This window comes from Oryctolagus cuniculus, chromosome 5 (assembly GCF_051225735.1).
Source record: "Oryctolagus cuniculus isolate XC-2025 breed Fujian yellow rabbit chromosome 5, ASM5122573v1, whole genome shotgun sequence".
NCBI classification, from domain to species: domain Eukaryota; kingdom Metazoa; phylum Chordata; class Mammalia; order Lagomorpha; family Leporidae; genus Oryctolagus; species Oryctolagus cuniculus.
The window spans coordinates 925555-950933 of record NC_142871.1 but is presented as its reverse complement, the minus strand read 5'-3'; the positions used below and the strand labels follow the sequence as shown (position 1 = coordinate 950933).

At 60.3% G+C, this 25379-nt stretch overlaps 1 protein-coding gene across 2 annotated transcripts in view; it reads right to left on the bottom strand.

Moving 5' to 3' along the window:
* The window catches only part of THBS2 (thrombospondin 2), a 31674-nt gene extending 22728 nt beyond the window's left edge, over positions 1-8946 (bottom strand). Inside the window, exons 1-4 of one of the 2 annotated variants that reach the window (XM_051839289.2) lie at positions 8670-8946; positions 6257-6338; positions 3882-4435; positions 524-608 (exon numbers count right to left, since the gene is read on the bottom strand). In XM_051839289.2, coding sequence (XP_051695249.1) covers positions 524-608; positions 3882-4435; positions 6257-6317 — 700 coding nt within the window. In that variant the 5' untranslated portion in view covers positions 6318-6338; positions 8670-8946. The remainder of the gene's footprint in view (positions 1-523; positions 609-3881; positions 4436-6256; positions 6339-8669) is intronic. The other variant, XM_051839288.2, reaches the window with a different exon arrangement.
* Positions 8947-25379: the final 16433 nt, after the last annotated feature.

The following is a 25379-nucleotide window of genomic DNA, read 5'->3' as shown; positions in this document are numbered from 1 at the left end:
AACGCTGGCAAACTTGGGTGAAAGTAGCAGCAGTTCAACTTCTAACCAACAGTGTCAACTGTACAGTGGTGGGTTTTATATCACGACTTTGTCAACAACTGGGCATAGTGTAAACACCTGCGGTGACCTCCCATGAACACCCAGGATATTACCACCCACGGACAGTCTTCACGCACCCCTGTACTAAAATAATAGTAAAATGCCAGCCACTTAAGCTGGTGGTTTGGGAAATGGATTTTGTGATTATTAAAATCTATTCAAGATCAATCCTTCCTTCAATAATTATTCATTTTTAGGTGTTAACATGGCTACGTTGACCAGTTAACTCTCCAAGACAATACTGAGACTTCATTCAAATATTTTACTTAAATCCCCACTAGCACACACACACACAGATACACACACCCACACACACAGGCTTGCCGCCATGAGTGCGCACTCCCCCAGCACACACCCCCAGTGCACGCACATGGCAGTGGGCACCCATCCAGCCAGAGGACGGAAGGCTCGGCCAGGCACCTACCTCCGCGGCCGTGCTGGCAGCCCTTCTTGCTCAGAACATCTTCCACAGAATTCTCAAAAACCAAGTGCATGTTCTGAAGCAGGCCCTGTGAACACAGACAACGAGAGAAATGAGGCAGCAGGCAGACGGCACACGCTTGCGGTAAGCTGAGCGACAGCTGGACAACAGGACATAGACTCTTCAAGTGGCCACCGCTTTCCTCCGATGCGCAGCTGGCAGGGTCTTCATGAGGAGTTTTCCAGGCCACACGGCTGCTAAGGCCTTGCTTTCGGGCCTGTCTTGAGAACGGGGTTTAACACGAGAAGTCCACCAGTAGGAGCAGACAGTGCTACGTGGAGAGGGTGAGCGTGGCCCCAGGAGCCAGGTGGTGCGTTCTGTCTTCTGAGGCACTCCTGCTCAGGGGCTCTCGGTGGCTGGCGGTCCTGCATCCGGCTAAAGGACCCATCAGAGACACGGGCTCCCGTCTCTCCGAGCACCTGCCGTTCCACAGTGCTCGGCACTCTACGGTGGAGTCCTGACAACAGGGGTGTGTGTGTGTGCGTGTGTGTGTGTGTAACAAGGATGTAACAAGGTGTGTGTGTGAATGTGTGTGTGTAACAAGTGTGTGTGCTAGTGACCACCTCTGTGCAGACACTGAACATGCAGATTTCCTTGAGAGCTTACTAAAATATTCCAGAATAAATATGACTTATTTCCTGTGATTTCCTAACATAAAAATATAAATTAATTCAAGAAGCCATCGTACATCTTGAGGCCTTTTATGCAGATAACTGAATTTACGCGCACATTACTTTCCACGAATACCCGCACATTTGAAAGAGCAGCGTTGAGCTCCCTGCCTCCTCGTGAGGTGGACCCAGGTTGAGAACGCGCTCAGTTGAAAATGCGTTCAGTCCACCTGCCCCCCAGACGTCGCTGCTCGGCCACAGCCGCCTCCGAGCGCCCGTTGCCCTTGGGACCCCAGGGCTGACGGAGCTGTGCTCACTGCTGCTGGCCAGCAGCACGAGAGGATCAGAGCCCGCAGCACCAGCCTGGGAAAGATCCAAATCTGCAATGGTTTTTACTGAATGCGTCCGCACCATCAGGAAATGGGAAAATGGCGCACTGGGCCATTGGGTCAGGGGGAGTCCGGGCCACAAGCCAGACTCGGACGCTCCTTCTCTAAACACTGCCACTCCGACGGACAGGAACCTGCTCTCCCCTGGGCCTGGCAGTGTGGCGCGGTGGGTTGGGCTGCCACTTGCAACACTGGCATCCCCTATCCAAGAGCCGGCTCCGGTCCCAGCTGCTCTGATCCCAACCCCGCTCCCAGCCAACGTGCCTGGGAAGCACTGGGGCCCCTGCCACCTCTGTGGGAGAGCTGGAGGGAATTCCTGGCTCCTGGTTCCTGGCTCCAGCCCGGCCCAGCCCCAACAGTCGCTGCCAGTTGGGTGGTGAACCCGCAGACGGAAGCTATCTCCCTCGCCCCCCTCCCTCTGCCTTTCACGAAAATAAATAAATCTTTTTGAAAAAGTTCTTTCCTTAGAAAAGGTCATTTGCTCTCCTGTCATCACACTGGTAACGCAAGATTCAGGAAAAGTTTCGTCTATAATACAGAAAGAGGGCCAGCGCTTTGGCACATCCTCTCGGGTAAACCATCTGCGATGCCGGCATCCCACGTGAGTGCCAGTTAACATCCAGGCTGCTCCAGTCCAGTCCAGCTCCCTGCTGTGGCCTGAGAAAGCAGCTGAAGATGGCCCGAGTGCTTGGCCCCCTGCCACGTACGTGGGAAACCCAGAGGAAGCTCTTGGCTCCTGGCCCAGCCCTGACCAGTGGCCGGTTGGGGAGCAAACCATCAGATGGAAGATCTCTCTCTCTCTCTCTCTCTAACTTTCAAATAAATAAATCTTTAAAAAATTATGTAATTAAAAAAATGAGTCTGCATGGCCAGAAACATTTGAATGGTCCAGGCCTGTGATCAGACACGGGCCCCAGTCCCCCTCAGCGGCCGTTAGCTGGGAGGCGAGCAGACCCGTGGCAGCTCATGCCGCTAATCATGGATGTGAAAGGGGTGAGTGTCATGTGTGCACATGCGTGGTGTCTGCATGTGCATGTGGGGGTTTGACTGTATCGTGTGTATCTTTGTGTGCACGGGTGCCCATGAGTACATGTGTAGTGTTTGTGTGTGTGCATGTGTGAGGGTGTGACTGTGCATGCGTAGTTCTGTGTGTGTGTGTATAATGTTTGCGGAGGTGTGTGAGTGTGTATGTGTGGTGTTCATGTGAGTGCATCTGGTGGTGTTTTGTGCACATCTGGATGTCACTGTGTGACTATACTTGTGTGGTATGCTGTGTGTGCAAGCGTGTGTTCATGTGGTGTGTGTCATGTGCCATGTGCATGTACACACGTGTGACTATTCCTGTGGTGTGTGCACATGCATGTGTGAAGGTATGGTGAACACACGTGTGCAGTTTGTGCACGTGTGTGGCTGTTCACATGGTAGTGTGCACACGCGTGTGAGTACTGGCCAGGCCCCTGCTCCAATGCAGCGAGCACGTTCAGAGATCCACTGGTCTGTCGGTCTGCACTGTTCTCGGGTCACTGCGGAGGCCAGCCCGCATGCATCCCGGAACCGGCTCCCCCAGGCCCACGTACGCACCCTGAGGTGGCCCCCTGACCCACAGACCCACGTACACACCCTGAGGTGGCCCCTGCGAGACCCACTCACCCTCCCTGTGGCGACTCTCTGCACCCTGAAGTGATTCCCCGCACCCATTCCCGCACCCTGAGGCAACCCCCCACCCACGCCCCAGCCTGAGGTGACCCCCCTAACCACACCCCACCCTGAGGCAACCCCCCCACCCACGCCCCACCCTGAGGCGACCCCCCTACCCACGCCTGCACCTGCACCCTGAGGCGACCCCCCCACGCCCACACCCTGAGGCAACCCCCCCACCCACGCCCCACCCTGAGGCGACCCCCCACTCATGAACCCCCCCTGAAATGACTCCCCCACCCACGCCCCGCCCTGGGCGAGCCCCCACTCATGAACCCCCCCTGAAATGACCCCCCTACCTACGCCTGCACCCTGAGGTGACCCCCCCACCCATGAACCCACCCTGAGGCGACCACCCCACCCATGCCTGCACCCTGAGGCAACCCCCCACCCACGCCCCAGCCTGAGGTGACCCCCCTACCCACGCCTGCACCCTGAGGCGACCCCCCTAACCATACCCCACCCTGAGGCGACCCCCCCACCCACGCCCCACCCTGAGGCAACCCCCCCACCCACGCCCCACCCTGAGGCGACCCCCCACTCATGAACCCCCCCTGAAGTGACCCCCCACCCACGCCCCGCCCTGGGCGAGCCCGCACGCACCCGGAAGTGGCTCTCGCGGGCGGCGCCCTTGGCCACGTACATCCTGCTCCGGTCGGCCGTCAGCTGCTCGTAGAAGGGCTCGTCCAGCGCGAAGCTGTCGATGAGGTCGCAGCCCACGTAGAGGCCGAAGGTCTCGCCGGCCACCTGCACCGTGATGTTCTTCCACTGCGAGTCGGCCAGGCCCACGTCCTCCAGGGACAGCACGTGCTGGCCGCCGTCCGTCCAGTAGGTGAGGTCCAGCGTGTCGGCCGGGCCGTTGGAGACGACCTCGAACTGCCGGGCGGCGCCGGGGCCCTCGAGGGCCAGCAGCGTGCCGCGGGACTTGCGGTCCTGCTTGAGCTGCGCCGTCAGGAAGAAGCCGTCGCGGCGCCGCATGCTGCGCGTGATGCGGAGCAGGTCCGCCGCGTTCACGGGCGGGATGTAGTCAAAGCGCACGAAGCGGTAGGCGGGCGCGCCCGGCTCGGGCCCCCGGAACTGCTTGGCGCCGATGGTCTTCCGGTTTATGTTGCTGATGCTGAAGAGGTCGAAGGAGGTGTCCTCGTCCGGGTCCGCGGCTGCAGAGGGACCCCAGGCGGGGCAGGGTCACCGAGGAGCGCGGGCGGGGCCGGGCCTCCCAGGACGGTGCACAGTGGCCCGGAGGCTGTGGCCACCCCGGGTGCACTGCCCGCCCCCAGGGCCGCGACCCCGTGTGGGCCCCGGACAGCTGTGGTCCAGCAGGGTCAGTGTCCTCTGTGGGTGCTGGGACCCAGCCCACTGCCTGTGCCCAGGGCCGACTTCCTGCGTGAAGTCAGACCGAGCCATGCCCTTCCACCCTCGGTCTGCGTCGTGCCCGACCCCAGAGCCAGGAGCCGCCCGGCCTCCCTGGACTCAGCCCTGCCCCTGACGAGCTGGGCCTTGTGGAGACTTTCCACGTCACACACCGTGTTAGCCCTTGTCCTTAGTGACATGCCCCCCCTCCGCCCTGCACAGCAGGGGCAGGGGGGGTCTCAGGCAGGGTCGGTCCCAAGCCTGTCCACGTCACACACCATGTTAGGCCTTGTTAGTGACATGCCCCCCCCAGCCCTGCACAGCGGGGAGAGGGGGGTCTCAGGCAGGGTCGTCCCAAGCCTGTTCACGTCACACACCGTGTTAGCCCTTGTCCTTAGTGACATGCCCCCCCCCGCCCTGCACAGCGGGAGGGGTCTCAGGCAGGGTCGTCCCGAGCCTGTCCACGTCACACACCGTGTTAGCCCTTGTCCTTAGTGGCATGCCCCCACCCCGCCCTGCACAGCGGGGAGAGGGGGGTCTCAGGCAGGGTCGGTCCTGAGCCTGAGAGGGTCGCCGTCGCCGTCTGAATCACTGGCAGAAGAACTACCAGACCTCGGCGAGCACAAAACCTTAACAATTAAAACGGTGCACTGGGCAGAACACGTGAGCAGAATACGAGTCTTCCTCCAGCACTCGGCAAGTGGAAACATTAGAGTGCGCGCGGTGCGGACCGATGACGTGTGACTTGTACCTCGACTGAGATTATTTGTCAGAAATTAAAATAATTGGTTAAAAACTTTGACTCACAAACTCTATTTTTGTAACTCATCCAAGGTTGTAGTCACAAATGTTGGAAAGATTTATTTACGGTGTTAGTCCTTCTGCTATCATTTATAAATGCAATGAAAATAAACAACCAACGGCGATTTTACTAAACACAGAGGGTGTGTCTGTGACGGAATACTACACAGGCATGAAAAATCAAGTGGGAAGGAAATAAGCGCATGGAGAATATTCAAGCTGAGTATGAAGTAGGAAGAAGGCAGGGCAGGCAGGCGGCGCAGAACCCGAACGGCGCAGAACCCCGAACAGCGCAGTGCTGCGGCGTGCCCGCGGGGAGAAGGCAGGGCAGGCAGACGGCGCAGAACCCGAACAGCGCAGAACCCCGAACAGCGCAGTGCTGCAGTGTGGCCACGGGGAGAAGGCAGGGCAGGCAGACGGCGCAGAACCCCGAACAGCGCAGAACCCGAACAGCGCAGTGCTGCAGTGTGGCCACGGGGAGAAGGCAGGGCAGGCAGAGGGCGTGGAACCCGAACGGCGCAGAACCCCAAACGGCGCAGTGCTGCGGTGTGGCCGTGGGGAGAAGGCAGAGCAGGCAGACGGCGCAGAACCCCGAACGGCGCAGTGCTGCGGCGTGCCCGCGGGGAGAAGGCCGAAGTGCCTCTGCAGGCAGCCGGGCCCTTTTCCTAATGCCTGGCTTTCCCTGAATTGAATCATTCCTGAGTATCTGCAGCCTGTGTGCAGATTTTACTCGGAGTTCGGCAGATTCCAACACAGAGCTGGCTCCGTGGTCTGCCCTGGGCTCAGCCACCTCCCTTTGCACGTGAGCCCGGGCCCTGCGCACTCACCTCGGACGTCCTGGGCACCCTGCCATGCCCACAGAGCCAGCAGGGCCAGCCCCCAGAGCATGCTGCGTCCGCGGCGCGGCTCCTAGGAATGAACAGACACGGCGGTTACGGATCCTCGCCGCTCTGAGCATCCATTCGGGCGCTCACGCACGTGGACGCTTGGAGACAGCTGCACGTGGAGATCGGAGACGGATCTGCGAGAGGCTAAAAGCTAGGTGAGCATGTTGCTTTTCAGACAGGCTTCTTGCCCCTGCAGCTGGTACGCACTGGGCAAACGCTGCACTGACCACGTTACAGGTGTCCATACCATCTCGTCCTCAGAAGGTCCTAGGTGGTAGTGCCCACCGTCACTGTGCCCATCTGACAGACGCGAGGCGGGCGGAGCAGAGTGCTTGTCCAGAGGCACTCTGCTCACAGGCAGGCAGCCAGCACTTAGACCAGGAAGCCATCCAGCCCGAGACAGCGACGCAGGCAGGCAGATTGTGCGAGGACCTGGGGAGAAGCGGTGCTGCCCGAACCGTCCTACAGAAGGGCTCTCCTGCGCACAGACGGGCCGGCGCCGCCCTCCCACAGGCAGATGCCCGCACAGCAGCCCTGCCCGCTCTGTCCCGGCCGCAGGCCTGTTTCCCTTCGAGGGGCTCATGCTGGCTCAGCAGCCCTGGACAGAAGCCCGGCCGCGATGAACTGTCCTGGACACAGGCAGCCCCCACCTCCTGAGCCAGCGCGGGGCTGACGGCTCCCGCCGGCGCCTCAGCCGCTCTGGGTGGGAGCTGGCCCTGAGACCCGCCCTCCCTCCTCCTCTGCTCCACAGCTTCTTGTTGTCAAAGGACTCCTAGGAGTCTCCCGCCAAGTGAAACCGCCACCTTCCAGGACGGGGAGACGCTCCCAGAGGAGGGGTGTGGGGCAGACCCTGGGCTCCCTCTGGAAGCCGGAGCCCTGCCCACCGTGCCCCCCACCGGCTCCTGTACGGGTGTGTTCCCGGATGACCCGGCGGGAGGCAGCGTGGTGGGCCTCCGCCTTGGCACACAGCCCTACCCCTGCCAACGTAACCGCCCTGCCTCGGCGTTCGCATCTGTAGAGTGGGAAGCATGTCCACTGGTCGGCTGCTCTGAGAAACAAGCGGAGCCCGCGCCTGCCCGTGAAGTGCAGCAGGAAGCACTGTGTGCACGCCTCGGTCACTCGGAGGCGACCGGGGCGATGACACGGACGCTGGCACGCAGCCTTCGAGGTGTTTTTCAGAGGGTTACATGGCAGGAGCCGGCCCCAGGCGTGCATGAGAGCAGCACCCACAGTGGCTCCCGGATCGCAGCCCGTGTGCACAGCATCCGCAAGGCCCCACCCCCCCACCCCGCCCCGTGACTTCGCCACGCTCCAGAGGGAGCCTCCTAAGCCGTGTCCTATCACAAGCGAGTTCACGGCCCCGGACGCCGGCTGCTCACTGTCGCCAGGATCCAGCGCGCCTCTGATAATGGCAGGACGGCCGCAAGGACCAGCGCCAGCCATCAGCCGGCTAGTGCAGGGCCCTGCCCTCCGCCAGGGCTGCGCCTCCGGAATGGAGACCACGGACGGGGAAGAGCCAGCCCCACCAGGACGCCTCGTGGCAGCCATGGCCACCAGACAATGGAATCAGCCCAGTTCCGTGGCTGCACGGGCTTCCACACGCTCGTGGTCTGTGTTTAGGATTACACTGTTCCCACAGATCCCCGGGCGCAGGGCGATCCAGGGCTTCCGTCACGGGGGCCATCACAGTGGCAAGTGGCTATGCCCAGACCTCTCCATCCGCCTCTGTGCCGCTGGGGCACTCAGTGTCCCGTGAACGGGGCCGTTTCTGGGGACTGGGCACTGCCCCTCAGTGGCATCCAGACCAATGCCAGCTCCCTTTTCATATGCAGATCACCCCCAACACTTCAAGAACAACGGGATTCCCTGGCAGTCGGAGCCCTTCTCTCAGCACCAGTCAGCCCGACACCTTCAGAGGCGCGTCCCGGGCTGTTCCTGTTGTGGAGACTTGGGCTCCCGGTCACCTGACTGCCGCCTGCCCTCCAGCCCTGTCCCGGGGCCTCCTCAACAGCAGAAGTCAGCCAGGAGACTTTCTGGTGGGAGCTGGAAGCACAGCAGTTGTCAGGTTCCTGGCAGGCACGCGCACCACCGCCACAGAGCGGTCCGAGCGGGCAAGCGCCAACGGTGGGGGCGGCAGGACCCTGCGGACGGTGCCGAGATGGGCGCTTGGCCGGCTGCTCCGGTTAGGAGGGAAAACACCACGTGAGGAAGCATTGGCAGCCCAGGTTAGCAGAATCCCGCCCCGCCACAGCGTGGGTGGAGGGTGCAGGTCCCCTTCTCTCTCAGGGGTCCCGAGCCTGTTCTGGAAAGCACGGGGCAATGAAATGACCGGGCGAAGTCTAGGAAGTCCTACCTGGTGCGTTGGAAGATGGGAGGACTGGCGTCTGCTGCAAGGCGAGCTGGGCAGCGTGCGGCTGAGCTGGGGAGGAGGCGGTCCCGGTGCACTGCGGACGGTGCCTCCCTCTGCCTTCCCGGCAGCAGCGGCCCCTTATATACTCCTCTCCCCCGGCAGCGCTGTCAGTCACAGGGCGAGGAAGGCGGCTAATTCATTCCTTCGAAGGCATGACCTAATTCCTCCTGCTGGTCTCACCATTCGCTCAGAGTACCTGGTGCCGGAGTCCAAGCCCAGCCCCTCGGGCGCTGGCCCCGCCCCCTGCTCTGCCAGACTGGCGGGAGGAGCCAGACGAGGGAGGGGAGGCAGAGGCGCACTTTTCCTGTCAGGAAATAAAGCGCTATAAATAAAACGAGTGAGATTGGCTGGAATTCCCATTGTGCTTAAGAGAAAAATGCAAGTTCTGCGCTTCCAATGTGTTTCGAATCACCCGAGGGACACTGGTCCTTCCAAACCACGTGCGCGAGACTCAGTAAGACACGGAGGGCATCGGTGGGTCTGAGTGCTGCGCTGTTAGCTACGCATTGACGGAGTTCTTATGCTGCAGGAACTAACTGTATCGCGTGCAAAAAAAGAAAGAAAAACTTTCATCCCAGAGGAAGCTGACAGAGTTTATTTCAGGCAGCAGAAGATGGACAAACAGGATGGCCGCTTTGGGGGACTTGATTTTAACCCAAAACTTACTTCATCCCGAGCCGAATCCCACAGGCTGACGCCTCCCTGTGGGTTTCCCTCACTTGGCCAAGTCCTCTTGGCGCAGGGAACCCCGTAATCAGATTCTGGACGTCTCGCTCAATGGGTGGGTCGTGCAGAACACTGGCACGAGGAGGAGACAGTGGCAGGGAGGGCCAGCCTCCCTGTCACTCCCCACAGCTCACAGCAGCCAGGCCAGGTAGCCCAGCAGGGAGCAGGGCGCCCCCGGGGCACAGTGGGCAGAAGGGGGCGGCCTGGGCCCTGACCCCACAAGCCAGTATCAAGCTGTGGCCTGGGCACTTCTGCATCTCCGTCACTCACGTGACACGTGTTCGCTGAGCACAGCCGTGACCACCAAGCCTTCCGTGGGCACGCGGGCTGACGGAGGCCGTGAATCGGGAACCTGTGAGCTCAGAGGGCCCTGGCCAGGGGTCACAGGCAGGGTCATGGGGCGCGGGGAGGAGACTTCTTCCATGAGGTCCTCCAGTCGGCAGTCAGGACGGCTTCTGGGAGGAGACAGGCGAGCGCCTGGCACACGGACCTGGCGCGTCCTGGCTGGAGGAGACAGGCGAGCACCTGGCACACGGACCTGGTGCGTCCTGGCTGGAGGACGTGTCCCCGGCAGACCCCAGGAAGGAGAGCTGTGCAGGAGCCGGGGCGTGCCCAGAGCAGAGGTGCGGGTCTCGAGTTCTGCGGGGCCGGCCCAGCCTGCTGAGGACCAATTCCTCAGGGCTGCAGAGTCCCAGAGGAGCTCCCGGCAGGTGAGCAGGCAGTGGGGGCCGCTGGCCAGCTTACCCCAGGCGCTAGGACAAAGGCTGCGGACAGGACAAGGCAGGGCAGCAGGATCCCCCCCGGGGGGTGGGGGCAGCAGCACAGCCACGGGAGGAGAGGGAAGGGGGCGCCTCCCCGGCCGACTGCGCTCCCTGGACACGGGGTTTCTGTGGGCCAGGGTCTCGCGGGAGTAGGGTGGGCCCCAGATCCAAGGGCAGCGGGAACTCCGGGCAGAGTCCAGGCGACGGCGAAGGGGTCAGAGCCAGGCGCCCAGGTGAGTCAGGACCACCCTGGGCGCTCTGCAGAGGGGCGCTGGGCCTGCTGACCCGGGAGCTCGGACTCCAGGCCCCAGAACCGGCGGAAATAAAGCGGAGCTGTTCTAGGCCACGCGGCTTGAGGCCCTTCACTGCAGCCACCGCCATGCCCGGCCCCGCCAAGGTGCACACAGACGCGGTGGCAGGCACACCGTACAGAGCACGATGGAGCGACGGAGCCCACATCCACATGGGGCACAGGGCAGGGCTGGCAGCCAGGCCACACCTGCAAACCCAGCAGGACACGGGACCAACCCGGGAGAAGCCGTGGTCAGGCGGTGAGTGCCTGCCTGGTCCCCAGGGCACGCGGGAGAGAAGGCCCCGGCCTCAAAGCAAAGACACTGCGGACACCTGCAGAACCCAGCAGTCACTCAGCTCAGCCCAGGACCTTGCCCACAGGGGCCTCACCGACAGCGGAAGGCACTGAGTCAATTTGTGCAGGCCCAACACCCAGTTAGGCTCCGTCTGTATACAGAAGGCCAAGAGGCAAGCAGCAGGGCAGCGAGTGGCACAGGAAGGGGAGAGCGCAGGGGTGCAGGGACAAGGGCTAAGCTTCCACAGCCACCCTGCTCCGGCCCCAGGGAGCTGCCCCCAGGGCCAGGGCCCCAGCCCGGGCGGCCCCCTGCTGCAGGGCCAGCAGTGACCTCCAGCGAGTGGGCGGAGCTGAGAGGAGGGGGAAGGGCTGAGTCAGGTCAGGTGTGGTGGGGGTCAGGGACAGGGCGGGACATGAACTCCAGCGGGTGGGCGGAGCTGAGAAGAGGGAGGGAGGTGGGGTGGGGGTCAGGTGGCGGGGCTGGATGTGGACTCTGGTACATGCTGGGAGCACGAAGTCCTCCATGAATGTTTTCTGAGTGAAGGAACCGACGGCTCACCCGTGAACGGCCAGCCCAGCCTCGCTGCTTGTCCACACCTGTGCACCTAGTGCCGGCTAAGGATGGGAGCACAGGTGGGGCCCGGCCCGCACCGCCCAGCGCATCCCTCCGGGCAGGGCCTGGTCCCAGGGTCCCGAGGCCTGCCCGTCTGGTCCCAGGGTCCCGAGGCCTGCCCGTCTGGTCCCAGGGTCCCGAGGCTCTCCCGTCTGGTCCCAGGGTCCCTAGGCCCACCCGTCTGGTTCCAGGGTCCCGAGGCCCGCCTGTCTGGAGGGGGCTCAGTGGGCATCCAGGAGCCCTCGTGCGCTGGGGACAGCCCCCACGCGTGACCCGTCCTGGCGCTTAGGGGCTGGGCCACGAGCTCAGGAGCTGCTGGCGCGCTGCCTCTGTTTCTTCTCAGCTTGTCCTGGAGCGCGGTGAGTAACACGGAGCCCTCCCGGCGGGTGGGTTCCAGGAACCGGCTCTGTGACAAACACGGAAGACCAGGGTCGCGGGGCAGAGGGCCGGAGCAGGGCTCGCAGGCGGGGGCCCACATACAGGAGCCCACACAGAAAGCACTAAGAAAATGGCAGCTGCTGGTGGACAGCGGGCAGGTGCACATGGCCAGCACAGAGCATCCTGGGCCCTGGCCCGCGAGCCATCCCCTCCCGGCACCCGCCACGGCACCACGGCTGGTGTCCCGGAAAGGCCCAGGGCCACCACGGTCTGCTTCTGCCCAAAGCACCCCCTGGGTGCTCATGGAGTCAGGCAGCCGCCACGCGTGCTCCCTCCTGCGTCCTCCCGGAGGGTGCTGCCAGCAGAGTGCATCCAGGGAGTCCAGCACGTCCCCAGAAACGTCGCGTGGACTCGGCACAAGCACCGGCGCTGGCTACGAGTGCCACACGGTCCTCCAGGAGCCTCGGCTCCACGCCCCAGGGGTGCAAGTCCGTCTCCCAACCCCACCCCGCCCCGCCTTCCCGGCTCAGAGGAGCTCTGGGAACACAGTGCACTGGGAGACGGGAGGGGCGTGGGAGGCCTGTGGAGGATCCAGAGGGAGGGAAAGGCCCCGGGAGTGGGGTAAGGGGTCAGAACTCGAGCCCCAGCCTGCGTTCCTGGCTCGGGGCTGGCGCTGAGGCCAGCCTGTAGAAGCTCAGGGCAAGTCGGGCACCCACCAGGGGCAGCGTACGGAGCTGAACAGTGCAGCGGCACGGCAGGGCGCTCCCCGGGAGGAGGGCCAGCACTGAGCTCTTCCCGCTGCTGGTCCGTGTCTCCCGGCTCCTGCCACCCGGCGCTGGGCCCTGGGTCGCAGCAGCAGGGGCACAGGAGGCTGCACGCTGGAGGAGGAGGAGGAGGAGGGAGAGGAAGAAGGCAGCAGCTGGAGCCCAGAGAGAGAGGCGGGAGACCGGGCCTGGCTGCGGGCCACGCCTGCCAAAGGCAGCTCTGACCTGGGCAGCTCCCTGGGAGCCAGGGGTGAGGAGGACGGCCAGCTCCAGTGTTCGGTGGCGGCTGGTGCCCTTGTCTGATGGCCGCTGTCGGGTCTTGAATCAGAGCAGCACACGGTGGGACATCAGGGCGGCAGGCGGGCAGCAACACCAAGGGAGACGAGGACCTGGCTCCTGCCCCTGTGGGAAGGTGAGAGCCGCGGGGGCGAGGGCCTGAGGGAGGCCAGCGCAGGGGCAGAAGGGGCTCGGGCCTAATGATGGTGACGAAATCGAGCCAGGAATCAAGTGAGCTCAAGCGTGGAGCCTGGATGGGGGTGGAGGGCAGCTGGGCCACCCAGGACCTGGAGGCCGGAGGCCACGGCTCTGCGGCTGCAGACCTGTGTCCCGCCGGTCAGGGTGGACCGCAGCACGCTGTGGACAGCTCGTCTCTGACGTTCTCGGAGTGGGGAGCAGGCAAGGGACGGAGCCCTCGCCGTGCTGGGGCCACGCACCACCCCCAGTGCGCACGGGCATCGGCGGAGGGGTCCACTGAGCAGTGGCGCAGCCGTCTCCCGTCTGTGCGATGGCGAAGGGACTCGGTCTCTGATGACTGCACTTGCCCTTGTGGGTGCTGGGATCCTCGGGGAGCTGTCAGAACACGGCGTGCCCACCCCACCTTCAGGTTGTTGGAGGGAAGAGATGCCTGGTGCCTCTGAGAAAGAAGGCAAACCCACAGTGTCCCGCAGTGGCCGGCACTGGGAACCAGGAAGGCCGAGAGCGGTGTGGTGGGGCCTCCCCGTGTCCTCGCGGCTGGTGAGGGAGCCTCGGTGCCCGTGCCGGTCGGCAGGGCTCCGCCCCCATCTGCACACCAGGGGCAGGAGTTGCGCTCCTTTCTGTCCTGAGCTGGGAGGCTTCCGGGTGCTGTCACTCTGCTCCGTGGCCCAGGGGAGTGCACACGGGCCCGCGGGGTCTCTACAAACAGCTCCACGTGATGGGCATTGCGCAGTGTCTTTGTGATTCGGCAGGAATCTGAGCCTGGAGACAGTGCGAGGCCTGGGCGGGCCGGCTTGCTGGGTGCCTGCGCCTCAGTATTGCAGAACCCCCTTTCTGGTGAGAAAGGGCAGAGGGCAGCCGTGATGGTGAAGTGGCCGGCTGACACAGCAGGTGCCGACGTGGTTCCCCGAAGGGAGCAGGCTTAGCCTCCTGCAAAGCACAGTCACAGAAAAGGGAGACGGAAACAGCTCCCTTTGCAGCGTCGTTCCTAGTTAGGGACCAGGCCCCACCTTGCAGATGTCCTAGTTAGGTAGGGACCAGGCCCTACCGTGCAGGTGTCCTAGTTAGGGACCAGGCCCCACCGTGCAGATGTCCTAGTTAGAGACCAGGCCCCACCATGCAGGTGTCCTAGTTAGGGACCAGGCCCCACTGTGCAGGTGTCCTAGTTAGGGACCAGGCCCCACCGGGCAGATGGCCCAGGCTCTGTGGTCCCATGTGGAGGCCTCAGGCCCTTGCTGTTCTAATAGCTGTGGACTGCTTGAGAGTTCTTGCCTCAGGATCTGCAGCGAAACTTAACAGGCTGTGTGCATGTGTGCGTGAGTGAGTGAGTGTGTGTGTGAGAGAGAGATTTGTTTTAAAGAACTGGACCGTGGGGTGGAGGAGGATGACCAATCCCAGGTGTGCAATGGTGGCTGGTGACCTCCGCCAGCCTGGAGCGTGGCCCTTGTCTGATGGCCAGCAGGCTCCAGCCCCAAGAGGAACCAGCGTTTCCTCTCCAGTGAGAAAGAAGGGAAAGAGGAGGGAGGAGGAGCCCCCTGTGCCTGGGTGAGGCCCACCCTCTGGGGAGAGCGGTGTCCCCTCCTCGGCCTGCTGATTGAATCCGGGCTCCCCCAGAACCCTCGCAGGACACCCAGGTGGATGCAGTTAACCACCACCCCTTTTCTAGGCAAAAGTGGGGGAAAAAAGGGAGAAAGCAAAGGAGCTTCGAGTGGAATTTTTTCTCACTGGTTACAGGTCAATCAGCCCATCAAAGATGCTGGCCCTCGGCATTAGGGCCCAGTGGGCGGAACTGCCCCTTGTGATGTTGGCATCCCATATCAGTGCTGGTTCCAGACCCAGCTGCTCTGCGTCCCATCCAGCTCCCTGCTAATGTGCCAGGGAAGGCAGTGGAGGATGGCTCAAGTGCTTGGGCCCTGTACCCGCATGGGAGACCCAGTTGGAGTTCCTGGTTCCTGGCTTTGGCCTGGGCCAGACCTGGTTGTTATGGCCATTTGGTGAGTGAATCAGCAGACAGAAGATTCCCTCTCTCTCTCTGCCTTTCAAATAAATCAATCTTAAAAAAAAATTCTCACCAGCAGAATGAATGTATTTCTCAAGTGACTATGTTGAAACTTCAGTGAATGGGAGAGACTAAAAATTAGCTCATGTCATTCAGAGAGTTCAAAAGGAGCCTTTAAATTACATCTGTGATACAGGAAGCATTGTTGTACCTGAGTGAATGCAAACCACACACTGATACAATTTGATGGTCCTTTATTGCCAGTGGTGGAGAGGCGGCTCGTGCCCTAAAGAACGCTCAACCCGAAGCTCAAAGCAACAGGGTTTATAAAGGCAAAAACCACAAGGAGGAGAGGGGGAATACGTGGTTGGCAGGATTGGGGGAAGGCATGGTTACTAGGGTCAAGCTGACCTAAGGTGTATGTGAAATTAATATCAATTACAACAGACAAATTACAATCGTAACAGTAGTCCAGGCGCAGCCTGTCTGTTTTAAGCTTGAGCGATCAGGCTGGGCGGTTTCTATGCTCTGCTGAGTGGGACACAGTGGACTGCTACTGTCTGAGTACTGTTACTGTCTGAGAACTATTACTGTTACTGTCTGAGTACTGTTACTGCCTGAGTACTGTTATTGTCTGAGTACTGTTATTCTGTGAGCACTGTTACTGTCTGAGTGCTGTTATTGTCTGAGCACTGTTACTGTCTGAGTACTGTTATTCTGTGAGCACTGTTACTGTCTGAGTGCTGTTATTGTCTGAGTACTGTTACTGTCTGAGTACTGTTATTGTGTGAGCACTGTTACTGTCTGAGTACTGTTACTGTCTGAGTTTTAGATCCTAGTTTCAGACCGGAGCCTCACAGTGGGGATGCTTTTTCAAGATGGAGTCTCGGGTGCTCTAAAATTCCGTCCCTACTGTCAGGGTGTTGCTTCAGTACTTCTCATCCTATTTAGTTCTTGATTTTCCAGCTATGGAGACTTGGGGAGAATAGAAGTTTCTCTAACTGCAGGTTTACCAAGAGTTTCCTCATTCAGAGGAACAGTGGAAAGACTGCAGCAGGTTGATGTGGGATCCACAGGGAAATGAGAGCCTGGTGGGCCTGCAGAACACAGGTGAGTGCTTGGCCATTTCTGGGCGAAGACCTGTGCTTGCTGTCCAGGTGGCACGGGGTCCTGGGCCCTCACTGGATCGGATGCCACTGGCTTGTGACTGCCAGAGTCTTGGAGTGAGCACAGAACTTTTGCCCTGGAAAGCAAGCTCCGTGAGGACAAGTCTCGTTCCTGGATCAGCAGCAGTGACTCTCCACAGGGCAGCCTCACTCCAGGCATCCATCTGTCCTTCAGGGCCAGGCCAGAGGCCACAGACGCTGGGGAGCGACCACAGCTGGCCCAGCGCCAAGCCCAAGGGCCAGCTTGTGCCGCCTGTCTCCCTGAAAGCCCAGGCTGGATCCCTCTGTCGGTGCAGAGTTGAGGGTGGTGGGGGCCGGTGCAGGGATGTGGCGGGGGAGTGCCTCACTGCGTTGTCTGCCATGAAAGTCAAGGTAAAGGCCCCGAATCACCACATGTGCTCTGGTCCTGCTGTACTTTGCAAAGGCAGGCAGTAGCCCAGCCCACCCACATCTGCTGTGTGAGAGGCAGACTGGACAGAGGGGCATGAGCCAGTGGGCAGGCTGTGTCTCTCTCTCTGTCTCTGAATTTCCAGTAAATAAATAATTCCATGTCTGAAATCTTGCTGACTTAAATTTTTTTAAAGATTTATTTATTTCAAAGGCAGACTTAAAAAGAGAGAGAGAGAGACACCAAGATCTTCCATCCACTGATTCACTCCCCAGATAGCTGCAACAGCCAGAGCTGGGCCAGTCAGGAGCCAGGAGCTTCTTCCGGGTCTCCACGTGGGTGCAGGGGCCCGAGCACCTGGGCCATCCTCCACTGCTATCCCAGGCCACTAGCGGGGAGCTGGATCGGAAGTGGAGCAGCCAGGACTCAAAGCAGGTGCCCATATGGGATGCCTGCACCACAGGTGGTGGCTTAGCCTGCTGCATCACAGCGCCGGCCCCGCTGACTTAACTTTTCAGTAGATTCACTGAACACAGAATAAATTCTCAGAATGACATCTGCAGTGTGTGCGGAAGCTACGCACGTGCGGCTGGATCTGCACTAGAAACGGGGGTGGAGCTGAAGACCCAGTGCTGCCTGCTGCCCTAAAAACACAGAACACAGGGTCCCTAGGAAAATAAACAGCCCAGTGACAGAGCCAAGGACGACTCCCGCAGACACGCAGACCTGTGACTGAAGGAGGGGGAAAGCACTGGTCAGTGAGCAACCTCCAAAGCCACATGCTGTGGGACTGCACTCACAGAGTGGGGGGACTGCTGCGGCAGAGTCGCCCTGAACGGGGAGACGAGCTCACTGAGGGGCCAGAGCGGGGCGCGTTACCGACAGAGGACCAAGCCGAGGGAGGGCAGCTCTAAGCATCGATGCAATGAGAAGACGGGGCCCATCGTGAAGGACCGAAACAAAAACTCTCAGGCCAAAACCCTGTGCCCAGAACTATTTCTCCCAGAAGCAACAGCAGAACACAGAGTTCCCAGACGCGTGGAAGTGGAAGGGAGATGACCAGCAGAGCTGCTCCAAGACCACGACAGGACGGCGGTGCCTACGAGGCAGAAAGAAAACCCACGGGAGGGAGACTCAGGCCCCAGGGGCCTCCGCTGACCGCGGACATCGCAAAACCCGGCACCAGCACCACGCTTCATGACCATTCCCGAGTCCCGAGGGGCAGAGCGAGACGGCTGCTGCACCCCACGCCGTGGCCGGCCTGCTGTTTGGCTGCTGCACCCCACGCCGTGGCCGGCCTGCTGTTTGGCTCCTGCACCCCACGCCGTGGCCGGCCTGCTGTTCGGCTGCTGCACCCCTACTTCGTGGCTGGCCTGCTGTTCCCTAGAGCTTGGGAACTCTGTGAAAAGAAGAGACTTGCATGGCAAATATGTGAATGTGTCTTTCTACACAGAAAGACCTACAAAGACTTAATATTTACCTACCAAAATGACTTTCTCATTTAACGTTAATATCTTCCATAGCATTGTAAGTTGTTACTCTACTATATTAAGTTAAGTAAGAGATCAGTAAATAAATCACTATTTCTGTATAAAGTGTTTGAGATGGATTTGGGGAGTATTTTTGTTCTTAATGTTTAAATTTGTTTTTGTTAGAATCTGAGGAGCATGGTACACTTGGTATCGCCTGGAGTCCTAGTCGATCACTATTGGAAGGACAAGCAGCACTTATTTGCAAAGGAAGCAGATTTTCCACGTCTAAAATGGATCATTTCAGCGTAAGCCAGAGAGGCATGCAGGTCGGCGTGTGGCGCTGAGCCCACAGGACGCGTGCCTCCGCGGTGCCTGCGCTTCAGGACGCAGCTCCGCCTGACACCCGTTCTTCACGCTGTGGCTCATGTTGTTTCTGATTACCGACCATCCTGGTGCTGTAGTCGGGCACATTCCCAGCTAAAACTGCTGTGGCGCATTGCAGGGTTTGCAGGCGCACCGCTGTGGGCCGGGCCTGCAGGCACAGGGGACGCTGTGTGCCCAGGGCAATGGCGACTTTCACTGCCCACAGAGCCCTCCTCCGTTTTTTATCTGAAAGTCAGAGTTACACAGACAGGGAAGGAGAGAGAGAGAGAGGTCTTCCACCCACTGGTTCACTCCCCAGATGGCCGCAACGGCTGGAGCTGCGCCAATCCAAAGCCAGGAGCCAGGAGCTTCTTCCGGGTCTCCCATGCCACCTCCTTAGTTTATAAACAGCACAAAGGGCCCTCAACTTGTGAAAACCCAGTCTGCAAGAAATGAGGCCCACTGAAGCCCAGCACTGAGGCCGTCTGCTGCCTACAGTCAGCACCCAGCGTCTTCCCCACTGCCGGGGTGGGGGAGGGGTCCACTGGACACGAGGGCAGGAGGCAGACGCGTGCCCGCCAGGATGTGCTTCTGCGCGGAGAATCCAGCCTCCCAGCATTTCCTCTCCCCTCTGCCTGCCAGGAACCACAGCATCCCCTCTAGACCTGAGGATCGGGCCGGTGCACGGAGCGAAGCCGCCCGATGACCTCCGCACATCGGAGGTCACAATGCCCAGTGTCACCTGACCCAGGGCCAGAGACACCTGCTCCTTCTGAATGATCACACGTGTCAAAGATTTTACACAACCTCGTTCCCCAGAAAAACTAAAGCCATGTGGTGACCAAAACAAAAAGAAAAAAGAAAGAAAAAAAAAAAGAGAAAGAAAGAAAGAGCCTTTGATCCTCTGTGCTACAAGTGACAGCCCAGCACCTACAGCGGGAGCTTCAGGCCAGAGTTCCACGAGGGGCTGACTGTCATTCGATGGGTCAAGGAAGCGTCCCAGTAAGGGCTCTGTCTCCCTGGACTCTGCAAGCTCGCCCCACCCACTGCCATGGGCAGTTATGTCCCGTCATGCCCCTGGACACCTCTTCAGCCACTGCCACAGACAGCTGTGCCCCACCATCCTCTGGACATGAGCTCAGCCACTCCCATGGGCTGCTCCGTCCCCCAGGCAGCTGCACCCGTGCCTCCCGCCTCCTGGCAGCTCCTCGGACAGCTGCTCACCCAGCCTCGGAGGACCCGCCACTCTGCTGATTCCGGCCTCTTAGACGTCGCATGCAGCGCCTGTATGGGCGGACGCACTCTGGACGCGGCGTCCCTGCACAGCACTGCACAGGCCGTCACGCCAGTGTCTCAAGCTTGTCATCCCGAAGCAAAACCACGGAGAGGCGATTTCCGACTGCCCTTGGTGCCAAACGCCAGCGAGGCGTAGAGATGCAGCGTTTTATTTCAGGGCATGTATGCCCAAGTCTGGGTCTTTACCCAGAATTTTACAACAAATAAACTGTGGATTCATGGAAAGAAAGAGCCCCGCTGTTCTGAGCCTTACCTGGCACCGTCCCTGACTCCCTACTCAGAGCAGCCCGAAGTCAGAGGCAGCTGCTGCTCCACAGTGGGCTGTGTCCTGCCGTCTGGATTCCTGTGCTGACCAGGAGACCGTCTAGATGCTATCAGTCAGACGTAACAGTGTTGACCAGTAGACCATCTAGACGCTGTCGGTCAGGTGAACTCAGACGGTGCTGACCAGGAGACCGTCTAGATGCTGTCGGTCAGGTGAACTCAGACAGTGTTGACCAATAGGCCATCTAGATGCTGTCGGTCAGATGAACTCAGACTGTGGGAAGTGGTTAACAGCAGCAAAATTCTTGAAACTAATGTCATCCATGATCTCTGTGTCTTAACTAGAACCACTCACAACTGAATCGTGTTACCTTGGTGGTCATTGCTGGTCATTGAACCAACACTGACAGTCAGCTGTCCTCGTCGGCCTGACCCCTCATGGTTCAGGTGTCGGTGTGCTGGCTACGGACCCTGGGCTCCAAGTGTGGGCGCTCAGCAGAGCTGTGGACACCCACAGCCCAGTTCGGAGTGCCTGGGTCTGATGCCCACCGCTCCGCACTCCGGCTTCCTGTGGTGCACACTCCAGGGGGCCACAGAAGTGATCCACGTGACTGGGTGTCCAGATGGGACATGGAGCCACACGGGAGGCCAGCTCGTGTTCCCAGTCCTGGCTCCGGCCGGGCTCTCCCTAGCCGTGGCAGGCATGTGGGAGTCAGTCTGTGGAGGGGAGTTCTCCCCCCTCCCTCTCCCTCATCTCTCAAATAAACAAATATTAATTGTTTTAAAACAAAAGAAAACCGGACTCTGGTATAGTGTGATTGCTGTGGGAAAATGTGCATTTTGTTAAGTCCTGCAGATGTTCTGTGGGGAGAAACGGTGCTGGCCCTTCTGTTCCTTGCAAACATGGCGGCCGCATCTGTCGGTACTCACCACTGCAGGGCACTCTGCCATTGAGAAAGCACAGTGGGCAAGCTACAGCTTGGGACACGGCATCCCACCCCGGAGAGCTGGCTCCCGACCTGGGACTCTGTGGTCCAGCTTCCTGCCAGCGCGCGCCCCGAGAGGCGCAGATCCTGCCTCAGGAGTGAGTCCCGCAGGTCAGACCCGATGGAGCTCCTGGCTCCTGGCGTGGCCTCGCCCAGCCCTGGCTGTTGTGGGCTTTGGGGAGTGAACCAGCAGGTGGAAGACCTCTCTCTGTCTCTCTCTCTCTCTGTCTCTGTCTCCCCGTCTCTGCCTTCTGAGTAAATAGATTTTTTTTTTTTACGGAAGAGGAGACAGCGCTGTCCGAGCACACCTACTGCAGAAACATCACCCGAGCAAGACCCACAAACCCGCGTTCTGCAGAGATGAGCACAGACGGGCCATCTGAGCACTCGGGGATCCCAGTGACAGGAACCTGACCATCCCTGGGAATATAAAGCAATGCGGGAAATCAATGCTGCGCATTTTAAACACTCCTATCGTGAACCGTGAGTCCTCAACAGAACTCCCTGAGTGACGCTTCTGGAGGACTTCTTAGGCACAGGCTTGGTTTAGTGGCTGCTGGTGTTGGTCGGGCCGGGGGTATCCGGATGGGATGGGGCTCAGTCTCCGAACGCTAGGGGCTGCAGCCACAAACCCGGGTCTGCTCCCTTGCTTTCTCCCTCCTTGGACGTCTGCGTACCAGGAATGAGCAGGAACAGGCCTGAGGCCTGGGCCCAGCCTCGCCACTGCCACTTATACTCACTTCTGTGGCCAAGCAAGTGCCGTGGCCAAGCCCGCCTCAGCAGCACGGGGAAGCACACGGCCCTGTCTTTATGAGTGGAGTTGAAAAGGCATGTGGCGCTCGAGAGACTAGGAAGACCTGGAGGTGGTGAGCTCCATGGCCACGGTGGCACACAACTGGCAGCGACCCCTCTGCCATGCGCCACGCTGCTCCGGCCACTCCATGTAGACCCGGGGCAGAAGCACAAGGGTCCATCTGCGTTGTGAATAGAACGGCGGAGGCAGCCACGCGTTCCAGGCACCGCCTCCTCAGAAGCATCTCTGCATAACTGACTCAACACTGGAGGCCCCGCGAGGCTCACAGCCTGCCCCGCTACCCAGCACCCCCTGCCCCGCTACCCAGCATCCCCTGCTTCATGACCCAGCATTCCCTGCTCCATGACCCAGCATCCTCTGCTCTGTAACCCAGCATCCCCTGCATCCCCTGCTCCGTAACCCGTAACTCCGTAATGAAGGAAAGATTACTAAGTGATGGGCTGCTGACGGCCCTGCCTCAGTGGCCTGCTGGTCACTTGCAGTGAACTTGTCCTCTGCTTGGGCATTGCAACACGCGGTCAGGCACCAGCTCAGGACCCTCCTGGGCGACCACACCTTCTCGTGTTGCAAGCAGGCCAGTGACTCCCTACCCTGACGGGCATTCCTGGGAGTGGCACATGCTGGACACGAGGACAGGGGCGTGCCCGGGCTGCCCAGGGCCACAGACGAGGAGGAAGGCTGCGGAGCCTGGGGACCAGCTCTGTGCGCAGACGCGTGTCCGGGAGGCCTGCCTACAGCTGCGTGGGCGTCTGCTCCTCACGGGAGGGGCCCGATGGCTCCTCTGTGTACACAGCGTCCCTGCTGCTGGGGTGTTAGGAGGCATCCAGGCCTCCGCTGTCACTCACGAGACTGCGGCGATCGCCCTTTCTCATGGACCGTTTCAAACACATCAGCATCGTCACAGGACACCAGGCCCTAGCGCAGGTGATGGTTTAATTTTGAGAAGTTTGGCTAAATTCTCCCCAGGATTTGAACCAGTTTATCCTGCTCCTGGCAATGCGTAGAGCGGTCTACAGCTTCAACTAGACAGATCCGTGCGTGAACACGAGCACAAACACACAGAAACCTTCAGGCACTGGTTCAAGTCCTGGATGCTGCACTTCCGATCCCGCTCGCTGCCTGGGAAAGCAGCAGGGGTGGCCCGAGTGCTTGGGCCCCGGTACCCATGTGGGAGATGCAGACGAAGCTCCTGGCTCTTGGCTTTGGTCTGGCTCAGCCCTGGATGGTGCAGCCATCTGGGGAGTGACCCAGTGGATGGAATCTCTCTCTCTCTCTCCCTCTCTCTCTTTCAAATAAATAAACATTTAAAAAGTACCCAGTCTCAGGTATTTCTCATAGAAATAAAAGCAGAGCCCACTCAGAGAGAAAGGGCCGAGGTGGTGTGTTGGTCCACACTGGAGACGAGGCCTACAGGGGAACGTGGTGTGGACACGCGGGCACAGACCTGGCGCAGGCCGTGACTCGTGGCTGGGCGCCGGATGTGACTGAAAGGCGGGGCCGAGATGTGTACACTGGAATGGTAGCACCCAGAAAGCGCACAGGTGGAGCTGCCGAGGGCACAGCACCCGCCACTGCCCTGAGCGTTTGTGGAGGCCAGTGTCACAGTTGCACATTCGGGGACTGCCAGCCCTTGTGGGGGACCGTGCAGCTTGGCTCACCCACGGCCAAGGCTGGAGGCAGGACAGCAGAGAGGAGGCAGAACCTGGGGCAAGCCCGGCGGTCAGAGGAGGAGAGGGGCCGGACAGGCAGGAACGGGACAAGGGGCCACAGAACAGGAAAGAGGTGAGGGCGCCAGGAGCAGCCGGAAGACTTCCAGGACAACTCCCAGCTACGCCAACGCCAAGTGGCAGAACCGTCCTCTGTGCGTGAGGACGTCACCTATGACACTTGTTGGAGTAGAAAGCACCACTTCATTTAGAAACAGGGAGCATAAACATGACGTCATTCACGTCTCCTGGCCACGTCCCTGAAAACACGCATCGGCGTTATTCATATGGCTCTGCTCACAGTAGAGCTTAGAGCTTTCACGCCAGGTAGGTGTGAAAAGGCCCAGCCGAGTCCTGCTTCCGTTTCTTCATGGCTGGAAAAAGCTGGTGACTACGCAAGCCCAGGACACGTGCAGGCCGCGCAGCCTCTGAGAGGCATCTGCAGAGGCCGATGAGCAGCAGATGCGCACGTGGCTGTGGACACAGAGGGAGGCCGATGAGCAGCAGACAGACCCAGCTACAGACACAGAGATGGACGCGGCCACAAGTAGACTTCACCCGGTAGGTGTATCTCGGGAACTGATAAAGCGACCCACGTACCACGTGAGACGTCAGGCGCACACTAGGATGCCAGTCCTGGCCCTGCTGTGGTTCTGACGCCCGATTCAGCGCCTGGCGTGGCACAGCGATGGTGAACCTGTGATTCTCCTGGAGTCCAGTCATCTTCGGCGTGCACAGCACCCAGCTGCAGGCCCCGCGGAAGGAAGTGGGGGTTCGGCAGCACAAAACACCCGTGCAGCGTCCTCTGTGAACCCACCCCGAAGATTTCTCCTGGGAATGTCTGCCGAGCTTTCCCCTAAAACTGACTCCGATCAAGTGTGCTGCATGGGACGCATGAGCTTTCCCCTAAAACTGACTCCGATCAAGCGTGCTGCATGGGACGCACTCATTAGAAATTCTTCCATGTCACCCCTGTTGGGTCCACGCCAGGGACAGGAAGATGAGAAAGCAAACGGCGTTGCTGAGACACGATGGCCTCCAGAATTCGAGTAGGCAGCAAACACAACTTTTCCCTTGTTTCTTTTAATTGCTATGTTAAATGCCCCAGGTCCCCGGGAGGACTTGGAAGAGTAGGAGCAGGTATGGCACTGTCCGCGGAGCAAAAAGATGAACAGTCCTTCTCCCAGGCAGATCACAGAGCACGTCGCTCGGGAGCCGGGGGGTCTGCCTCCAGCACTTTAACCGGTGTTCAGAGGGACATCGGTCACAAACGGCGCGAGCTGCTGTCACTCTCTGAGCCGGAGCGCCCACGACTGAACCAGTGTTCAGAGGGACAGTGTCAGCCGGAAGTGGAAGAACCATTCATAGAAAGGTCATAGTTAGGTGCTGTCTCTGGAAGAAACATGCCACTCGTGTTTGTCACGGATTCCTGATGGATGGATCTGTGAGTCCACAGGGTCCAGGACTGAGCAGATGCGAGCTGGGTGACCAGGGCGCTTGTGGTTCGTCACCCGCCGGCCCCCAGGGAATCCTTCCTTCCAGCCTGCTCCTCTGGTCACCTCACAGCCACGCCCCCTGCCTTGCGGGGACTGGACCCTGGCTCTCATGGCCACACCCCCTGCCCTGGGGACTGAACCCTGGCTCTCACGGCCAAGCCCTCTGCCCTGGGGACTGGACCCTGGCTCTCATGGCCACGCCCTCTGCCCTGGGGACTGGACCCTGGCTCTCACGGCCACGCCCCCTGCCCTGGGGAATGGACCCTGGCTCTCATGGCCCCGCCCCCTGCCCTGGGGAATGGACCCTGGCTCTCACGGCCACGCCCCCTGCCCTGGGGAATGGACCTTCCTCTGTGTGTGATGCTGCCTCTCTTCGCTTAGCTGTCACCTTTCCCCTGACT